The sequence below is a fragment of the Hyla sarda genome, unplaced genomic scaffold (assembly GCF_029499605.1).
Source record: "Hyla sarda isolate aHylSar1 unplaced genomic scaffold, aHylSar1.hap1 scaffold_68, whole genome shotgun sequence".
NCBI lineage: Eukaryota > Metazoa > Chordata > Amphibia > Anura > Hylidae > Hyla > Hyla sarda.
Window position 1 is genome coordinate 27,306 of NW_026610697.1, and position 19,142 is coordinate 46,447.

Genomic DNA, 19,142 nt, shown 5'->3' on the forward strand with positions numbered 1-19,142 from the left:
ACCTTTATCTCATCTGATGGTCATGAGGCGGCCTCTTATCTCCACTGATGGTCATGAGGTGGCACCTTATCTCCACTGATGGTCATGAGGTGGCACCTTTATCTCATCTGATGGTCATGAGGCGGCCTCTTATATCCACTGATGGTCATGAGGTGGCACCTTATCTCCACTGATGGTCATGAGGTGGCACCTTATCTCCACTGATGGTCATGAGGCGGCCCCTTATCTCCACTGATGGTCATGAAGCGGCCTCTTATCTCCACTGATGGTCATGAGGTGGCACCTTATCTCCACTGATGGTCATGAAGCGGCCTCTTATCTCCAACTGATGGTCATGAGGCGGCCCCTTATCTCACCTGATGGTCATGAGGCGGCCTCTTATCTCCACTGACGGTCATGAGGCGGCCCTTTATCTCCACTGATGGTCATGAGGCGGCCCCTTATCTCACCTGACAGTCATGAGGCGGCCCCTTATCTCCCCTGATGGTCATGATGTGGCCCTTTATCTTCCCTGATGGTCATGAGGCAGCCCCTTATCTCACCTGATGGTCATTAGGCGGCCCCCTTATCTCCCCTGATGGTCATGATGTGGGCCCCTTATCTCCCCTGATGGTCATGATGGCGGCCCCTTATCTCACCTGATGGTCATGAGGCGGCCCCTTATCTCACCTGATGGTCATGATGTGGCCGTTGGCACAGAAGCAGGCCAGTAGGACGGTGTTGCACATGGTGACCACGTCGGCGCGGAGCAGGAAGGAGGTCTCGGGTGATGCTGTGGGCGTACAGGCAGGTCTGGGAGGGCAGGGAGAAGACTTTGGCTTGTTTCTCGGGAGCAGATGAACGTTGCGTACTGGTGGTTCACCGTTGTCCTGGGAGGAGGACGGGGAGAAGGTCACCAGCTTCCTCTTCCGGGTCTTCTCACTGTCGTCTCCGCTGTTCAGGTCCCTCCAAACCTCGTAGGACGGGTGGATTACGGAGCCCAAACAGTCCAGGCAGGAGAAGGCCAACACCGCCCCCTTCATGGCGAGCACCGTTACCCTGCGGGGGAGGAGACGGCAGAGTGTATACAGCTGAAGGGTTGTTACAATGTATCAGTCTACAGAATACAGGGCACCGACCTCTGTCAGGAGCAGATAGGGTCTCGTCTGCACTGATACATTGTAACAAACTGGGAGCAGGAGGAATTAAAGGACAGAATCTGTATGAGATGTATAATATAGGAGCGGTACAGTACGGTATGATCTGGTATGTATGAGATGGTATAATATAGAACAGTACAGTACGGTATGATCTGGTATGTATGAGATGTATAATATAGAGCAGTACAGTACGGTATGATCTGGTATGTATGAGATGTATAATATAGAACAGTACAGTACAGTACGGTATGATCTGGTATGTTATGAGATGTATAATATAGAGCAGTACAGTACAGTACGGTATTGGTCTGGTATGTATGAGATGTATAATATAGAGCAGTACAGTACAGTACGGTATGATCTGGTATGTATGAGATGTATAATATAGAACAGTACAGTACGGTATGATCTGGTATGTATGAGATGTATAATATAGAGCAGTACAGTACGGTATGATCTGGTATGTATGAGATGTATAATATAGAACAGTACAGTACAGTACGGTATGATCTGGTATGTATGAGATGTATAATATAGAACAGTACGGTACGGTACGGTATGGTCTGGTATGTATGAGATGTATAATATAGAACAGTACAGTACGGTATGGTATGGTCTGGTATGTATGAGATGTATAATATACAGCAGTACAGTACAGTACAGTACGGTATGGTCTGATATGTATGAGATGTATAATATAGAGCAGTACAGTACGGTATGGTCTGGTATGTATGAGATGTATAATATACAGCAGTACAGTACGGTATGGTCTGGTATGTATGAGATGTATAATATACAGCAGTACAGTACAGTACAGTATGATCTGGTATGTATGAGATGTATAATATACAGCGGTACAGTACAGTACGGTATGATCTGGTATGTATGAGATGTATAATATACAGCGGTACAGTACAGTACGGTATGGTCTGGTATGTATGAGATGTATAATATAGAGCAGTAGAGTACGGTATGGTCTGGTATGTATGAGATGTATAATATAGAGCAGTAGAGTACGGTATGGTCTGGTATGTATGAGATGTATAATATAGAGCAGTACAGTACAATACGGTATGGTATGATCTGGTATGTATGAGATGTATAATATAGAGCAGCACAGTACAGTACGGTATGGTCTGGTATGTATGAGATGTATAATGTAGAGCAGTAGAGTACGGTATGGTCTGGTATGTATGAGATGTATAATATAGAGCGGTACAGTACAGTACGGTATGGTCTGGTATGTATGAGATGTATAATATAGAATAGTACGGTACAGTACGGTATGGTCTGGTATGTATGAGATGTATAATATAGAGCAGTAGAGTACGGTATGGTCTGGTATGTATGAGATGTATAATATAGAGCAGTAGAGTATGGTATGGTATGTATGAGATGTATAATATAGAGCAGTACAGTACAATACGGTATGGTATGATCTGGTATGTATGAGATGTATAATATAGAGCAGCACAGTACAGTACGGTATGGTCTGGTATGTATGAGATGTATAATATAGAGCAGTAGAGTATGGTATGGTCTGGTATGTATGAGATGTATAATATAGAGCAGTAGAGTATGGTATGATCTGGTATGTATGAGATGTATAATATAGAGCAGTACAGTACGGTATGATCTGGTATGTATGAGATGTATAATATAGAGCGGTACAGTACAGTAACGGTATGGTATGATCTGGTATGTATGAGATGCATAATATAGAGCAGTACAGTACCGTATGGTCTGGTATGTATGAGATGTATAACATAGAGCAGTACAGTACAGTACGGTATGATCTGGTATGTATGAGATGTATAATATACAGCAGTACAGTACGGTATGGTCTGGTATGTATGAGATGTATAATATACAGCAGTACAGTACAGTACGGTATGGTCTGGTATGTATGAGATGTATAATATAGAGCAGTACAGTACAGTACGGTATGATCTGGTATGTATGAGATGTATAATATAGAGCGGTACAGTACAGTACGGTATGGTCTGGTATGTATGAGATGTATAATATAGAACAGTACGGTACGGTATGTATGAGATGCATAATATAGAGCAGCACAGTACAGTACGGTATGGTCTGGTATGTATGAGATGTATAATATAGCGCAGTAGAGTATGGTATGGTATGGTATGTATGAGATGTATAATATAGAGCAGTACAATACGGTATGGTATGATCTGGTATGTATGAGATGTATAATATAGAGCGGTACAGTACAGTACGGTATGGTATGATCTGGTATGTATGAGATGTATAATATAGAGCAGTACGGTATGGTCTGGTATGTATGAGATGTATAATATAGAGCAGTACAGTACAGTACGGTATGGTCTGGTATGTATGAGATGTATAACATAGAGCAGTACAGTACGGTATGGTCTGGTATGTATGAGATGTATAATATAGAGCAGTACAGTACGGTATGATCTGGTATGCATGAAATGTATAATATAGAGCAGTACAGTACGGTATGATCTGGTATGTATGAGATGTATAATATAGAGCAGTACAGTACGGTATGATCTGGTATGTATGAGATGTATAATATAGAGTAGTACAGTACGGTATGATCTGGTATGTATGAGATGTATAATATAGAGCAGTACAGTACGGTATGATCTGGTATGTATGAGATGTATAATATAGAGCAGTACAGTACAGTACGGTATGGTCTGGTATGTATGAGATGTATAATACGGAGCGGTACAGTACGGTACGGTATGGTCTGGTATGTATGAGATGTATAATATAGAGCAGTACAGTACGGTATGGTCTGGTATGTATGAGATGTATAATATAGAGCAGTACAGTACGGTATGATCTGGTATGTATGATGTATAATATAGAGCAGTACAGTACGGTATGGTTTGGTATGTATGAGATGTATAATATACAGCAGTACAGTACAGTACGGTATGGTCTGGTATGTATGAGATGTATAATATAGAGCAGTACAGTACAGTACGGTATGATCTGGTATGTATAAGATGTATAATATAGAGCGGTACAGTACAGTACGGTATGGTCTGGTATGTATGAGATGTATAATATAGAGCAGTACAGTACTGTACGGTATGATCTGGTATGTATGGGATGTATAATATAGAACAGTACGGTACGGTATGTATGAGATGTATAATATAGAGCAGTACAGTACGGTATGGTCTGGTATGTATGAGATGTATAATATAGAGCAGTAGAGTACGGTATGGTATGTATGAGATGTATAATATAGAGCAGTACAGTACAGTACGGTATGGTCTGGTATGTATGAGATGTATAATATAGAGCGGTAACAGTACAGTACGGTACGGTATGGTATGATCTGGTATGTATGAGATGTATAATATAGAGCGGTACAGTACAGTACAGTATGGTCTGGTATGTATGAGATGTATAATATATAGCAGTACAGTACAGTACGGTATGGTCTGGTATGTATGAGATGTATAACATAGAGCAGTACAGTACGGTATGGTCTGGTATGTATGAGGTGTATAATATAGAGCAGTACAGTACGGTATGATCTGGTATGTATGAGATGTATAATATAGAGCAGTACAGTACGGTATGATCTGGTATGTATGAGATGTATAATACGGAGCGGTACAGTACGGTACGGTATGGTCTGGTATGTATGAGATGTATAATATAGAGCAGTACAGTACGGTATGGTATGTATGAGATGTATAATATAGAGCAATACAGTACAGTACGGTATGATCTGGTATGTATGAGATGTATAATATAGAGCAGTACAGTACGGTATGGTCTGGTATGTATGAGATGTATAATTTAGAGCAGTACAGTACGGTATGATCTGGTATGTATGAGATGTATAATATAGAGCAGTACAGTACAGTACGGTATGGTCTGGTATGTATGAGATGTATAATATAGAGCGGTACAGTACAGTACGGTATGGTATGATCTGGTATGTATGAGATGTATAATATAGAGCGGTACAGTACAGTACGGTATGGTCTGGTATGTATGAGATGTATAATATAGAGCAGTACAGTACGGTATGATCTGGTATGTATGAGATGTATAATATAGAGCAGTACAGTACGGTATGATCTGGTATGTATGAGATGTATAATACGGAGCGGTACAGTACGGTACGGTATGGTCTGGTATGTATGAGATGTATAATATAGAGCAGTACAGTACGGTATGATCTGGTATGTATGAGATGTATAATATAGAGCAGTACGGTATGGACTGGTATGTATGAGATGTATAATATAGAGCAGTACAGTACGGTATGATCTGGTATGTATGAGATGTATAATATAGAGCGGTACAGTATGGTATGATCTGGTATGTATGAGATGTATAATATAGAGCGGTACAGTACAGTATGGTCTGGTATGTATGAGATGTATAATATAGAGCAGTACAGTACGGTACGGTATGGTCTGGTATGTATGAGATGTATAATATAGAGCAGTACAGTACTGTACGGTATGATCTGGTATGTATGAGATGTATAATATAGAACAGTACGGTACGGTATGTATGAGATGTATAATATAGAGCAGTACAGTACGGTATGGTCTGGTATGTATGAGATGTATAATATAGAGCAGTAGAGTACGGTATGGTATGTATGAGATGTATAATATAGAGCAGTACAGTACAGTACGGTATGGTCTGGTATGTATGAGATGTATAATATAGAGCGGTACAGTACAGTACGGTATGATCTGGTATGTATGAGATGTATAATATAGAGCGGTACAGTACAGTACGGTATGGTCTGGTATGTATGGGATGTATAATATAGAGCAGTACAGTACAGTACGGTATGGTCTGGTATGTATGAGATGTATAACATAGAGCAGTACAGTACGGTATGGTCTGGTATGTATGAGATGTATAATATAGAGCAGTACAGTACGGTATGATCTGGTATGTATGAGATGTATAATATAGAGCGGTACAGTACGGTATGATCTGGTATGTATGAGATGTATAATACGGAGCGGTACAGTACGGTACGGTATGGTCTGGTATGTATGAGATATATAATTTAGAGCAGTACAGTACGGTATGATCTGGTATGTATGAGATGTATAATATAGAGCAGTACAGTACAGTACGGTATGGTCTGGTATGTATGAGATGTATAATATAGAGCAGTACAGTACAGTACGGTACGGTATGATCTGGTATGTATGAGATGTATAATATAGAGCAGTACAGTACGGTATGATCTGGTATGTATGAGATGTATAATACGGAGCGGTACAGTACGGTACGGTATGGTCTGGTATGTATGAGATGTATAATATAGAGCAGTACAGTACGGTATGATCTGGTATGTATGAGATGTATAATATAGAGCAGTACGGTATGGACTGGTATGTATGAGATGTATAATATAGAGCAGTACAGTGCGGTATGATCTGGTATGTATGAGATGTATAATATAGAGCGGTACAGTATGGTATGATCTGGTATGTATGAGATGTATAATATAGAGCGGTACAGTACAGTATGGTCTGGTATGTATGAGATGTATAATATAGAGCAGTACAGTGCGGTACGGTATGATCTGGTATGTATGAGATGTATAATATAGAGCAGTACAGTACAGTACGGTATGGTCTGGTATGTATGAGATGTATAATATAGAGCAGTACAGTACTGTACGGTATGATCTGGTATGTATGAGATGTATAATATAGAACAGTACGGTACGGTATGTATGAGATGTATAATATAGAGCAGTACAGTACGGTATGGTCTGGTATGTATGAGATGTATAATATAGAGCAGTAGAGTACGGTATGGTATGTATGAGATGTATAATATAGAGCAGTACAGTACGGTATGGTCTGGTATGTATGAGATGTATAATATAGAGCGGTACAGTACAGTACGGTATGGTATGATCTGGTATGTATGAGATGTATAATATAGAGCGGTACAGTACAGTACGGTACGGTATGATCTGGTATGTATGAGATGTATAATATAGAGCAGTACAGTACGGTATGATCTGGTATGTATGAGATGTATAATATAGAGCAGTACAGTACAGTACGGTACGGTATGATCTGGTATGTATGAGATGTATAATATAGAGCAGTACAGTACGGTATGATCTGGTATGTATGAGATGTATAATATAGAGCAGTACAGTACGGTATGATCTGGTATGTATGAGATGTATAATACGGAGCGGTACAGTACGGTACGGTATGGTCTGGTATGGATGAGATGTATAATATAGAGCAGTACAGTACGGTATGATCTGGTATGTATGAGATGTATAATATAGAGCAGTACGGTATGGACTGGTATGTATGAGATGTATAATATAGAGCAGTACAGTACGGTATGATCTGGTATGTATGAGATGTATAATATAGAGCGGTACAGTATGGTATGATCTGGTATGTATGAGATGTATAATATAGAGCGGTACAGTACAGTATGGTCTGGTATGTATGAGATGTATAATATAGAGCAGTACAGTACGGTACGGTATGATCTGGTATGTATGAGATGTATAATATAGAGCAGTACAGTACAGTACGGTATGGTCTGGTATGTATGAGATGTATAATAAGGAGCGGTACAGTACGGTACGGTCTGGCATGTATGAGATGTATAATATAGAGCAGTACAGTACGGTATGATCTGGTATGTATGAGATGTATAATATAGAGCAGTACAGTACGGTATGGTCTGGTATGTATGAGATGTATAATATAGAGCGGTACAGTACAGTACGGTATGATCTGGTATGTATGAGATTTATAATACAGAACAGTACAGTACGGTATGGTCTGGTATGTATGAGATGTATAATATAGAGCAGTACAGTACGGTATGGACTGGTATGTATGAGATGTATAATATAGAACAGTACAGTACGGTATGGACTGGTATGTATGAGATGTATAATATAGAGCAGTACAGTACGGTATGATCTGGTATGTATGAGATGTATAATATAGAGCGGTACAGTATGGTATGATCTGGTATGTATGAGATGTATAATATAGAGCAGTACAGTATGGTATGATCTGGTATGTATGAGATGTATAATATAGAGCGGTACAGTACAGTACAGTCTGGTATGTATGAGATGTATAATATAGAGCAGTACAGTACGGTATGGTATGTATAAGATGTATAATATAGAGCAGTACAGTACAGTACGGTATGATCTTGTATGTATGAGATGTATAATACGGAGCGGTACAGTACGGTACGGTATGGTCTGGTATGTATGAGATGTATAATTTAGAGCAGTACAGTACGGTATGATCTGGTATGTATGAGATGTATAATATAGAGCAGTACAGTACAGTACGGTATGGTCTGGTATGTATGAGATGTATAATATAGAGCAGTACAGTACAGTACGGTACGGTATGATCTGGTATGTATGAGATGTATAATATAGAGCAGTACAGTACGGTATGATCTGGTATGTATGAGATGTATAATATAGAGCAGTACAGTACGGTATGATCTGGTATGTATGAGATGTATAATACGGAGCGGTACAGTACGGTACGGTATGGTCTGGTATGTATGAGATGTATAATATAGAGCAGTACAGTACGGTATGATCTGGTATGTATAAGATGTATAATATAGAGCAGTACGGTATGGACTGGTATGTATGAGATGTATAATATAGAGCAGTACAGTACGGTATGATCTGGTATGTATGAGATGTATAATATAGAGCGGTACAGTATGGTATGATCTGGTATGTATGAGATGTATAATATAGAGCGGTACAGTACAGTATGGTCTGGTATGTATGAGATGTATAATATAGAGCAGTACAGTACGGTACGGTATGATCTGGTATGTATGAGATGTATAATATAGAGCAGTACAGTACAGTACGGTATGGTCTGGTATGTATGAGATGTATAATAAGGAGCGGTACAGTACAGTACGGTATGGTCTGGCATGTATGAGATGTATAATATAGAGCAGTACAGTACGGTATGATCTGGTATGTATGAGATGTATAATATAGAGCAGTACAGTACGGTATGGTCTGGTATGTATGAGATGTATAATATAGAGCGGTACAGTACAGTACGGTATGATCTGGTATGTATGAGATTTATAATACAGAACAGTACAGTACGGTATGGTCTGGTATGTATGAGATGTATAATATAGAGCAGTACAGTACGGTATGGACTGGTATGTATGAGATGTATAATATAGAACAGTACAGTACGGTATGGACTGGTATGTATGAGATGTATAATATAGAGCAGTACAGTACGGTATGATCTGGTATGTATGAGATGTATAATATAGAGCGGTACAGTATGGTATGATCTGGTATGTATGAGATGTATAATATAGAGCAGTACAGTATGGTATGATCTGGTATGTATGAGATGTATAATATAGAGCGGTACAGTACAGTACAGTCTGGTATGTATGAGATGTATAATATAGAGCAGTACAGTACGGTATGGTATGTATAAGATGTATAATATAGAGCAGTACAGTACAGTACGGTATGATCTGGTATGTATGAGATGTATAATATAGAGCAGTACAGTACGGTATGGACTGGTATGTATGAGATGTATAATATAGAGCAGTACAGTACGGTATGATCTGGTATGTATGAGATGTATAATATAGAGCGGTACAGTACAGTACAGTATGGTCTGGTATGTATGAGATGTATAATATAGAGCAGTACAGTACGGTATGGTATGTATGAGATGTATAATATAGAGCAGTACAGTACAGTATGGTCTGGTATGTATGAGATGTATAATATAGAGCAGTACAGTACGGTATGGTATGTATGAGATGTATAATATAGAGCAGTACAGTACGGTATGATCTGGTATGTATGAGATGTATAATATAGAGCAGTACACTACGGTATGATCGAGATGTATAATATAGAGCGGTACAGTACAGTACGGTATGGTCTGGTATGTATGAGATGTATAATGTAGAGCAGTACAGTACAGTACGGTATGGTCTGGTATGTATGAGATGTATAATATAGAGCAGTACAGTACAGTACGGTACGGTATAATCTGGTATGTGTGAGATGTATAATATAGAGCAGAACAGTACAGTACGGTATGATCTGGTATGTATGAGATGTATTATCTAGAGTAGTACAGTACGGTATGATCTGGTATGTATGAGATGTATAATATAGAGCGGTACAGTACGGTATGATCTGGTATGTATGAGATGTATAATATAGAGCAGTACAGTACGGTATGGTCTGGTATGTATGAGATGTATAATCTAGAGTAGTACAGTACGGTATGGTATGATCTGGTATGTATGAGATGTATAATATAGAGCAGTACAGTACAGTACGGTATGGTCTGGTATGTATGAGATGTATAATATAGAGCGGTACAGTACGGCATATAGAGCAGTACAGTACGGTATGGTATGTATGAGATGTATAATATAGAGCAGTACAGTACGGTATGATCTGGTATGTATGAGATGTATAATATAGAGCAGTACACTACGGTATGATCGAGATGTATAATATAGAGCGGTACAGTACAGTACGGTATGGTCTGGTATGTATGAGATGTATAATGTAGAGCAGTACAGTACAGTACGGTATGGTCTGGTATGTATGAGATGTATAATATAGAGCAGTACAGTACAGTACGGTACGGTATAATCTGGTATGTGTGAGATGTATAATATAGAGCAGAACAGTACAGTACGGTATGATCTGGTATGTATGAGATGTATAATCTAGAGTAGTACAGTACGGTATGATCTGGTATGTATGAGATGTATAATATAGAGCGGTACAGTACGGTATGATCTGGTATGTATGAGATGTATAATATAGAGCAGTACAGTACGGTATGGTCTGGTATGTATGAGATGTATAATCTAGAGTAGTACAGTACGGTATGGTATGATCTGGTATGTATGAGATGTATAATATAGAGCAGTACAGTACAGTACGGTATGGTCTGGTATGTATGAGATGTATAATATAGAGCGGTACAGTACGGCATGATCTGGTATGTATGAGATGTATAATATAGAGCGGTACAGTACAGTATGATCTGGTATGTATGAGATGTATAATATAGAGCAGTATAGTACGGTATGGTCTGGTATGTATGAGATGTATAATCTAGAGTTGTACAGTACGGTATGGTATGATCTGGTATGTATGAGATGTATAATATAGAGCGGTACAGTACAGTACGGTATGATCTGGTATGTATGAGATGTATAATATAGAGCAGTACAGTACAGTACGGTATGGTCTGGTATGTATGAGATGTATAATATAGAACAGTACGGTACAGTATGGTATGATCTGGTATGTATGAGATGTATAATATAGAGCAGTACAGTACGGTATGGTCTGGTATGTATGAGATGTATAATATAGAGCAGTACAGTACAGTACGGTATGATCTGGTATGTATGAGATGTATAATATAGAGTGGTACAGTACACTACGGTATGATCTGGTATGTATGAGATGTATAATATAGAGCAGTACAGTACCGTACGGTATGGTCTGGTATGTATGAGATGTATAGTATAGAGCAGTACAGTACGGTATGGACTGGTATGCATGAGATGTATAATATAGAGCAGTACAGTACGGTATGATCTGGTATGTATGAGATGTATAATATAGAGCAGTACAGTACGGTATGGTCTGGTATGTATGAGATGTATAATATAGAGCGGTACAGTACGGTATGATCTGGTATGTTAAAGATGTATAATATAGAGCAGTACAGTATGGTATGGTCTGGTATGTATGAGATGTATAATCTAGAGTAGTACAGTACGGTATGGTATGATCTGGTATGTATGAGATGTATAATATAGAGCGGTACAGTACAGTACGGTATGATCTGGTATGTATGAGATGTATAATATAGAGCAGTACAGTACAGTACGGTATGATCTGGTATGTATGAGATGTATAATATAGAGCAGTACAGTACAGTATGGTCTGGTATGTATGAGATGTATAATATAGAGCAGTACAGTACAGTACGGTATGGTCTGGTATGTATGAGATGTATAATATAGAGCAGTACAGTACGGTATGGTCTGGTATGTATGAGATGTATAATATAGAGCAGTACAGTACAGTATGGTCTGGTATGTATGAGATGTATAATATAGAGCAGTACAGTACAGTACGGTATGGTCTGGTATGTATGAGATGTATAATATAGAGCAGTACAGTACGGTATGGTCTGGTATGTATGAGATGTATAATATAGAGCAGTACAGTACGGTATGATCTGGTATGTATAATATAGAGCAGTACAGTACGGTATGATCTGGTATGTATGAGATGTATAATATAGAGCAGTACAGTACGGTATGATCTGGCATGAGATGTATAATATAGAGCGGTACAGTACAGTACGGTATGGTCTGGTATGTATGAGATGTATAATATAGAGCAGTACAGTACGGTATGGTCTGGTACAGTATAGTTTGGTACGGTCTGGTACAGTATAGTCTGGTACGGTCTGGTACAGTATAGTCTGGTACGGTCTGGTCTCGTACAGTATAGTCTGGTACGGTCTGGTACAGTATAGTCTGGTAAGGTCTGGTCTCGTACAGTATAGTCTGGTACGGTCTGGTCTCGTACAGTATAGTCTGGTAAGGTCTGGTCTCGTACAGTATAGTCTGGTAGGGTATAGTCTGGTACGGTCTGGTGCAGTATAGTTTGGTACAGTATAGTCTGGTACGGTCTGGTCTCGTACAGTATAGTCTGGTAGGGTATAGTCTGGTACGGTCTGGTACAGTATAGTTTGGTATAGTATAGTCTGGTACGGTCTGGTCTGGTACAGTATGGTCTGGTAGGGTATAATCTGGTACAATATAGTCTGGTACGGTCTGGTCTGGTACAGTACAGTCTGGTACGGTCTGGTACAAAATAGTCTGGTACAGTCTTGTACAGCTTGGTCTGGTACGGTCTGGTACAGTATAGTCTGGTACGGTCTTGTACAGTATAGTCTGGTACGGTCTGGTACAGTATAGTCTGGTACAGTCTTGTACAGTATAGTCTGGTACGGTCTGGTACAGTATAGTTTGGTACGGTCTGGTACAGTATAGTTTGGTACGGTCTGGTACAGTATTGTCTGGTACGGTCTGGTCTCGTACAGTATAGTCTGGTAGGGTATAGTCTGGTACGGTCTGGTACAGTCTGGTACAGTATAGTTTGGTATAGTATAGTCTGGTACGGTACGGTCTGGTACAGTATGGTCTGGTAGGGTATAGTCTGGTACAGTATAGTCTGGTACAAAATAGTCTGGTACAGTCTTGTACAGCTTGGGCTGGTACAGTATAGTCTGGTACGGTCTGGTACAGTATAGTTTGGTATAGTATAGTCTGGTACGGTCTGGTCTCGTACAGTATAGTCTGGTACGGTCTGGTACAGTATAGTCTGGTAGGGTATAGTCTGGTACGGTCTGGTGCAGTATAGTTTGGTACAGTATAGTCTGGTACGGTCTGGTCTCGTACAGTATAGTCTGGTAGGGTATAGTCTGGTACGGTCTGGTACAGTATAGTTTGGTATAGTATAGTCTGGTACGGTCTGGTCTGGTACAGTATGGTCTGGTAGGGTATAGTCTGGTACAATATAGTCTGGTACGGTCTGGTCTGGTACAGTACAGTCTGGTACGGTCTGGTACAAAATAGTCTGGTACAGTCTTGTACAGCTTGGTCTGGTACGGTCTGGTACAGTATAATCTGGTACGGTCTGGTACAGTATAGTCTGGTACGGTCTTGTACAGTATAGTCTGGTACAGTCTTGTACAGTATAGTCTGGTACGGTCTGGTACAGTATAGTCTGGTACAGTCTTGTACAGTATAGTCTGGTACGGTCTGGTACAGTATAGTTTGGTACGGTCTGGTACAGTATAGTTTGGTACGGTCTGGTACAGTATAGTCTGGTACGATCTGGTCTCGTACAGTATAGTCTGGTAGGGTATAGTCTGGGACGGTCTGGTACAGTCTGGTACAGTATAGTTTGGTATAGTATAGTCTGGTACGGTACGGTCTGGTACAGTATGGTCTGGTAGGGTATAGTCTGGTACAGTATAGTCTGGTACAAAATAGTCTGGTACAGTCTTGTACAGCTTGGGCTGGTACAGTATAGTCTGGTACGGTCTGGTACAGTATAGTTTGGTATAGTATAGTCTGGTACGGTCTGGTCTGGTACAGTATAGTCTGGTAAGGTCTGGTCTGGTACAGTATACTCTGGTACGGTCTGGTACAAAATAATCTGGCACAGTCTTGTACAGCTTGGTCTGGTACAGTATAGTCTGGTACGGTCTGGTACAGTATAGTCTGGTACGGTCTGGTACAGTATAATCTGGTACGGTCTGGTACAGTATAGTCTGGTACGGCCTGGTACAGGATGGTCTGGTAGAGTATAGTCTGATACGGTCTGGTACAGTATAGCTTGGTACAGTCTGGAACAGTATGGTCTGGTAGAGTATAGTCTGGTACAGTATAGTCTGATACGGCCTGGTACAGTATAGTCTGATACGGCCTGGTACAGTATAGTCTGATACGGCCTGGTACAGTATTGTCTGGTACAGTCTGGTCTGGTACAGTATAGTCTGGTATAGTATAGTCTGGTACAGTCTGGTACAGTATAGTCTGGTACAGTATAGTCTGGTACGGTCTGGTACAGTATAGTCTGGTACGGTCTGGTACAGTATAGTCTGGTACGGTCTGGTACAGTATAGTCTGGTACGGTCTGGTACAGTTTAGTCTGGTACGGTCTGGTAGAGTATAGTCTGGTACGGTCTGGTACAGTATAGTCTGGTACGGTCTGGTACAGTATAGTCTGGTACGGTCTGGTACAGTATAGTCTGGTACGGTCTGGTACAGTATAGTCTGGTACGGTCTGGTACAGTATAGTCTGGTACGGTCTTGTACAGTATAGTCTGGTACGGTCTGGTACAGTATAGTCTGGTACAGTATAGTCTGGTACGGTCTTGTACAGTATAGTCTGGTACGGTCTGGTACAGTATAGTCTGGTACAGTATAGTCTGGTACGGTCTGGTACAGTATTGTCTGGTATGGTCTGGTACAGTATACTCTGGTACGGTCTGGTACAGTATAGTCTGGTACGGTCTGGTACAGTTTAGTCTGGTACGGTCTGGTACAGTATAGTCTGGTACGGTCTGGTACAGTATAGTCTGGTACGGTCTGGTACAGTATAGTCTGGTACGGTCTGGTACAGTATAGTCTGGTACGGTCTTGTACAGTATAGTCTGGTACGGTCTGGTACAGTATAGTCTGGTACAGTATAGTCTGGTACGGTCTTGTACAGTATAGTCTGGTACGGTCTGGTACAGTATAGTCTGGTACAGTATAGTCTGGTACGGTCTGGTACAGTATTGTCTGGTATGGTCTGGTACAGTATACTCTGGTACGGTCTGGTACAGTATAGTCTGGTACGGTCTGGTACAGTTTAGTCTGGTACGGTCTGGTACAGTATAGTCTGGTACGGTCTGGTACGGTCTGGTACAGTATAGTCTGGTACGGTCTGGTACAGTATAGTCTGGTACGGTCTTGTACAGTATAGTCTGGTACGGTCTGGTACAGTATAGTCTGGTACGGTCTGGTACAGTATAGTCTGGTACGGTCTGGTACAGTTTAGTCTGGTATGGTCTTGTACAGTATAGTCTGGTACGGTCTGGTACAGTATAGCCTGGTACAGTATAGTCTGGTACAGTATAGTCTGGTACGGTCTTGTACAGTATAGTATAGTCTGGTACAGTATTGTCTGGTATGGTCTGGTACAGTATAGTCTGGTACGGTCTGGTACAGTATAGTCTGGTACGGTCTTGTACAGTATAGTCTGGTACGGTCTTGTACAGTATAGTCTGGTACGTTCTGGTACAGTATAGTCTGGTATGGTCTTGTACAGTTTAGTCTGGTACGGTCTGGTACAGTACAGTATAGTACAGTATAGTCTGGTACGGTCTGGTACAGTATAGTCTGGTACGGTCTGGTACAGTTTAGTCTGGTACGGTCTGGTACAGTTTAGTCTGGTACGGTCTGGTACAGTATAGTCTGGTACGGTCTGGTACAGTATAGTCTGGTACGGTCTGGTACAGCATAGTCTGGTACGGTCTGGTACAGTATAGTCTGGTACGGTCTGGTACAGTATAGTCTGGTACGGTCTGGTACAGTATAGTCTGGTACGGTCTGGTACAGTATAGTCTGGTACGGTCTGGTACAGTATAGTCTGGTACGGTCTGGTACAGTATAGTCTGGTACAGTATAGTCTGGTACGGTCTGGTACAGTATACTCTGGTACGGTCTGGTACAGTATAGTCTGATATGGTCTGGTACAGTATAGTCTGGTACGGTCTGGTACAGTATAGTCTGGTACGGTCTGGTACAGTATAGTCTGGTACGGTCTGGTACAGTATTGTCTGGTACGGTCTGGTAAAGTATAGTCTGGTACGATCTGGTACAGTAAAGTCTGGTACGGTCTTGTACAGTATAGTCTGGTACGGTCTGGTACAGTAAAGTCTGGTACGGTCTTGTACAGTATAGTCTGGTACGGTCTTGTACAGTATAGTTTGGTACGGTCTGGTACAGTATAGTCTGGTACGGTCTGGTACAGTATAGTCTGGTACGGTCTGGTACAGTATAGTCTGGTACGGTCTGGTACAGTGTAGTCTGGTACGGTCTGGTACAGTATAGTCTGGTACAGTATAGTCTGGTACGGTCTGGTACAGTATACTCTGGTACGGTCTGGTACAGTATAGTCTGATATGGTCTGGTACAGTATAGTCTGGTACGGTCTGGTACAGTATTGTCTGGTACGGTCTTGTACAGTATAGTCTGGTACGGTCTGGTACAGTATAGTCTGGTACGGTCTGGTACAGTATAGTCTGGTACGATCTGGTACAGTAAAGTCTGGTACGGTCTTGTACAGTATAGTCTGGTACGGTCTGGTACAGTATTGTCTGGTACGGTCTTGTACAGTATAGTCTGGTACGGTCTGGTACAGTATAGTCTGGTACGGTCTGGTACAGTATAGTCTGGTACGGTCTGGTACAGTATAGTCTGGTACGGTCTGGTACAGTATAGTCTGGTACGGTCTGGTACAGTATAGTCTGGTACGGTCTTGTACAGTATAGTCTGGTACGGTCTGGTACAGTAAAGTCTGGTACGGTCTTGTACAGTATAGTCTGGTACGGTCTTGTACAGTATAGTTTGGTACGGTCTGGTACAGTATAGTCTGGTACGGTCTGGTACAGTATAGTCTGGTACGGTCTGGTACAGTATAGTCTGGTACGGTCTGGTACAGTATAGTCTGGTACAGTATAGTCTGGTACGGTCTGGTACAGTATACTCTGGTACAGTATAGTCTGATATGGTCTGGTACAGTATAGTCTGGTACGGTCTGGTACAGTATAGTCTGGTACGGTCTGGTACAGTATAGTCTGGTACGGTCTTGTACAGTATAGTCTGGTACGGTCTTGTACAGTATAGTCTGGTACGGTCTGGTACAGTATAGTCTGGTACGGTCTGGTACAGTATTGTCTGGTACGGTCTTGTACAGTATAGTCTGGTACGGTCTGGTACAGTATAGTCTGGTACGGTCTGGTACAGTATAGTCTGGTACGATCTGGTACAGTAAAGTCTGGTACGGTCTTGTACAGTATTGTCTGGTACGGTCTTGTACAGTATAGTCTGGTACGGTCTGGTACAGTATAGTCTGGTACGGTCTGGTACAGTATAGTCTGGTACGGTCTGGTACAGTATAGTCTGGTACGGTCTGGTACAGTATAGTCTGGTACGGTCTGGTACAGTATAGTCTGGTACGGTCTGGTACAGTATTGTCTGGTATGGTCTGGTCTTGTGCGGTCCGGTACAGTTGTGGCCCCTTACCACTGGGGGACGCCTGCACGTGCTCGTTCTGCCGCTGCTCCTCAGTCGGGGGGACGTTGAGGGAGATGATCAGCACCATGCCCAGGCTGGTGCCCACCCATAGACACGGTGAAGGAGCCTGGTCATTCTTGCGGGCGAAGGTCTCCATGAAGTACAGGGCAGTGATGGCCTCTTTGGACTCTTTATCGATACTGGAGACGCTGGAGCTGCGGGAGCGGCTGAAGGAGCTTTCCCGACTCTCTATGGGGAGGAAACAGCGGACAGTGGTCAGGTGACCTAGAGTTACCGACCCTACAGCACAACGAAAACTGTAACATGACCTACATGACATAACCTGGCAGATCACTCTGCACAATAACCAAGTTCACCCAATGGAAGCTGAGATACGGGAATGGATGCGTGGCGGCTCTTCATAGTGATCACCCTATAAAATACTCCCCTGGGTCTGACTACAATAAGCCCCTCAGTACATTGTATGGGGTGTGTGGAGGTTATATGGTGTACGGAGTGTGTGCAGGTAAGTGCGGTGTACGGAGTGTGTGGAGGTAAGTGCAGTGTATGGAGTGTGTGCAGGTAAGTGCGGTGTACGGAGTGTGTGGAGGTAAGTGCGGTGTACGGAGTATGTGGAGGTAAGTGCGGTGTACGGAGTGTGTGGAGGTAAGTACGGTGTATGGAGTGTGTGGAGGTAAGTACGGTGTATGGAATGTGTGGAGGTAAGTACAGTGTATGTAATGTGTGGAGGTAAGTGCGGTGTATGTAATGTGTGGAGGTAAGTGCGGTGTACGGAGTGTGTGGAGGTAAGTACGGTGTATGGAATTTGTGGAGGTAAGTACGGTGTATGTAATGTGTGGAGGTAAGTGCGGTGTACGGAGTGTGTGGAGGTAAGTACGGTGTATGTAATGTGTGGAGGTAAGTGCGGTGTACGGAGTGTGTGGAGGTAAGTGCGGTGTACGGAGTGTGTGGAGGTAAGTACGGTTTATGGAGTGTGTGCAGGTAAGTGCGGTGTACGGAGTGTGTGGAGGTAAGTACGGTGTATGGAGGTGAGTACGGTGTATAGAGTGTGCATATCTA

The 19,142-nt window shown here is 41.7% G+C and overlaps 1 protein-coding gene across 1 annotated transcript in view; it reads right to left on the reverse strand.

The window, feature by feature from the left end:
* Positions 1–19,142, reverse strand: part of STXBP5L (syntaxin binding protein 5L) — a 452,679-nt gene that overhangs the window by 19,863 nt on the left and 413,674 nt on the right. The window contains 5 exon segments of the mRNA XM_056554342.1: positions 670–764; positions 766–828; positions 830–856; positions 858–1,033; positions 18,069–18,311. Of these exon segments, the coding sequence (XP_056410317.1) occupies positions 670–764; positions 766–828; positions 830–856; positions 858–1,033; positions 18,069–18,311 (604 nt within the window).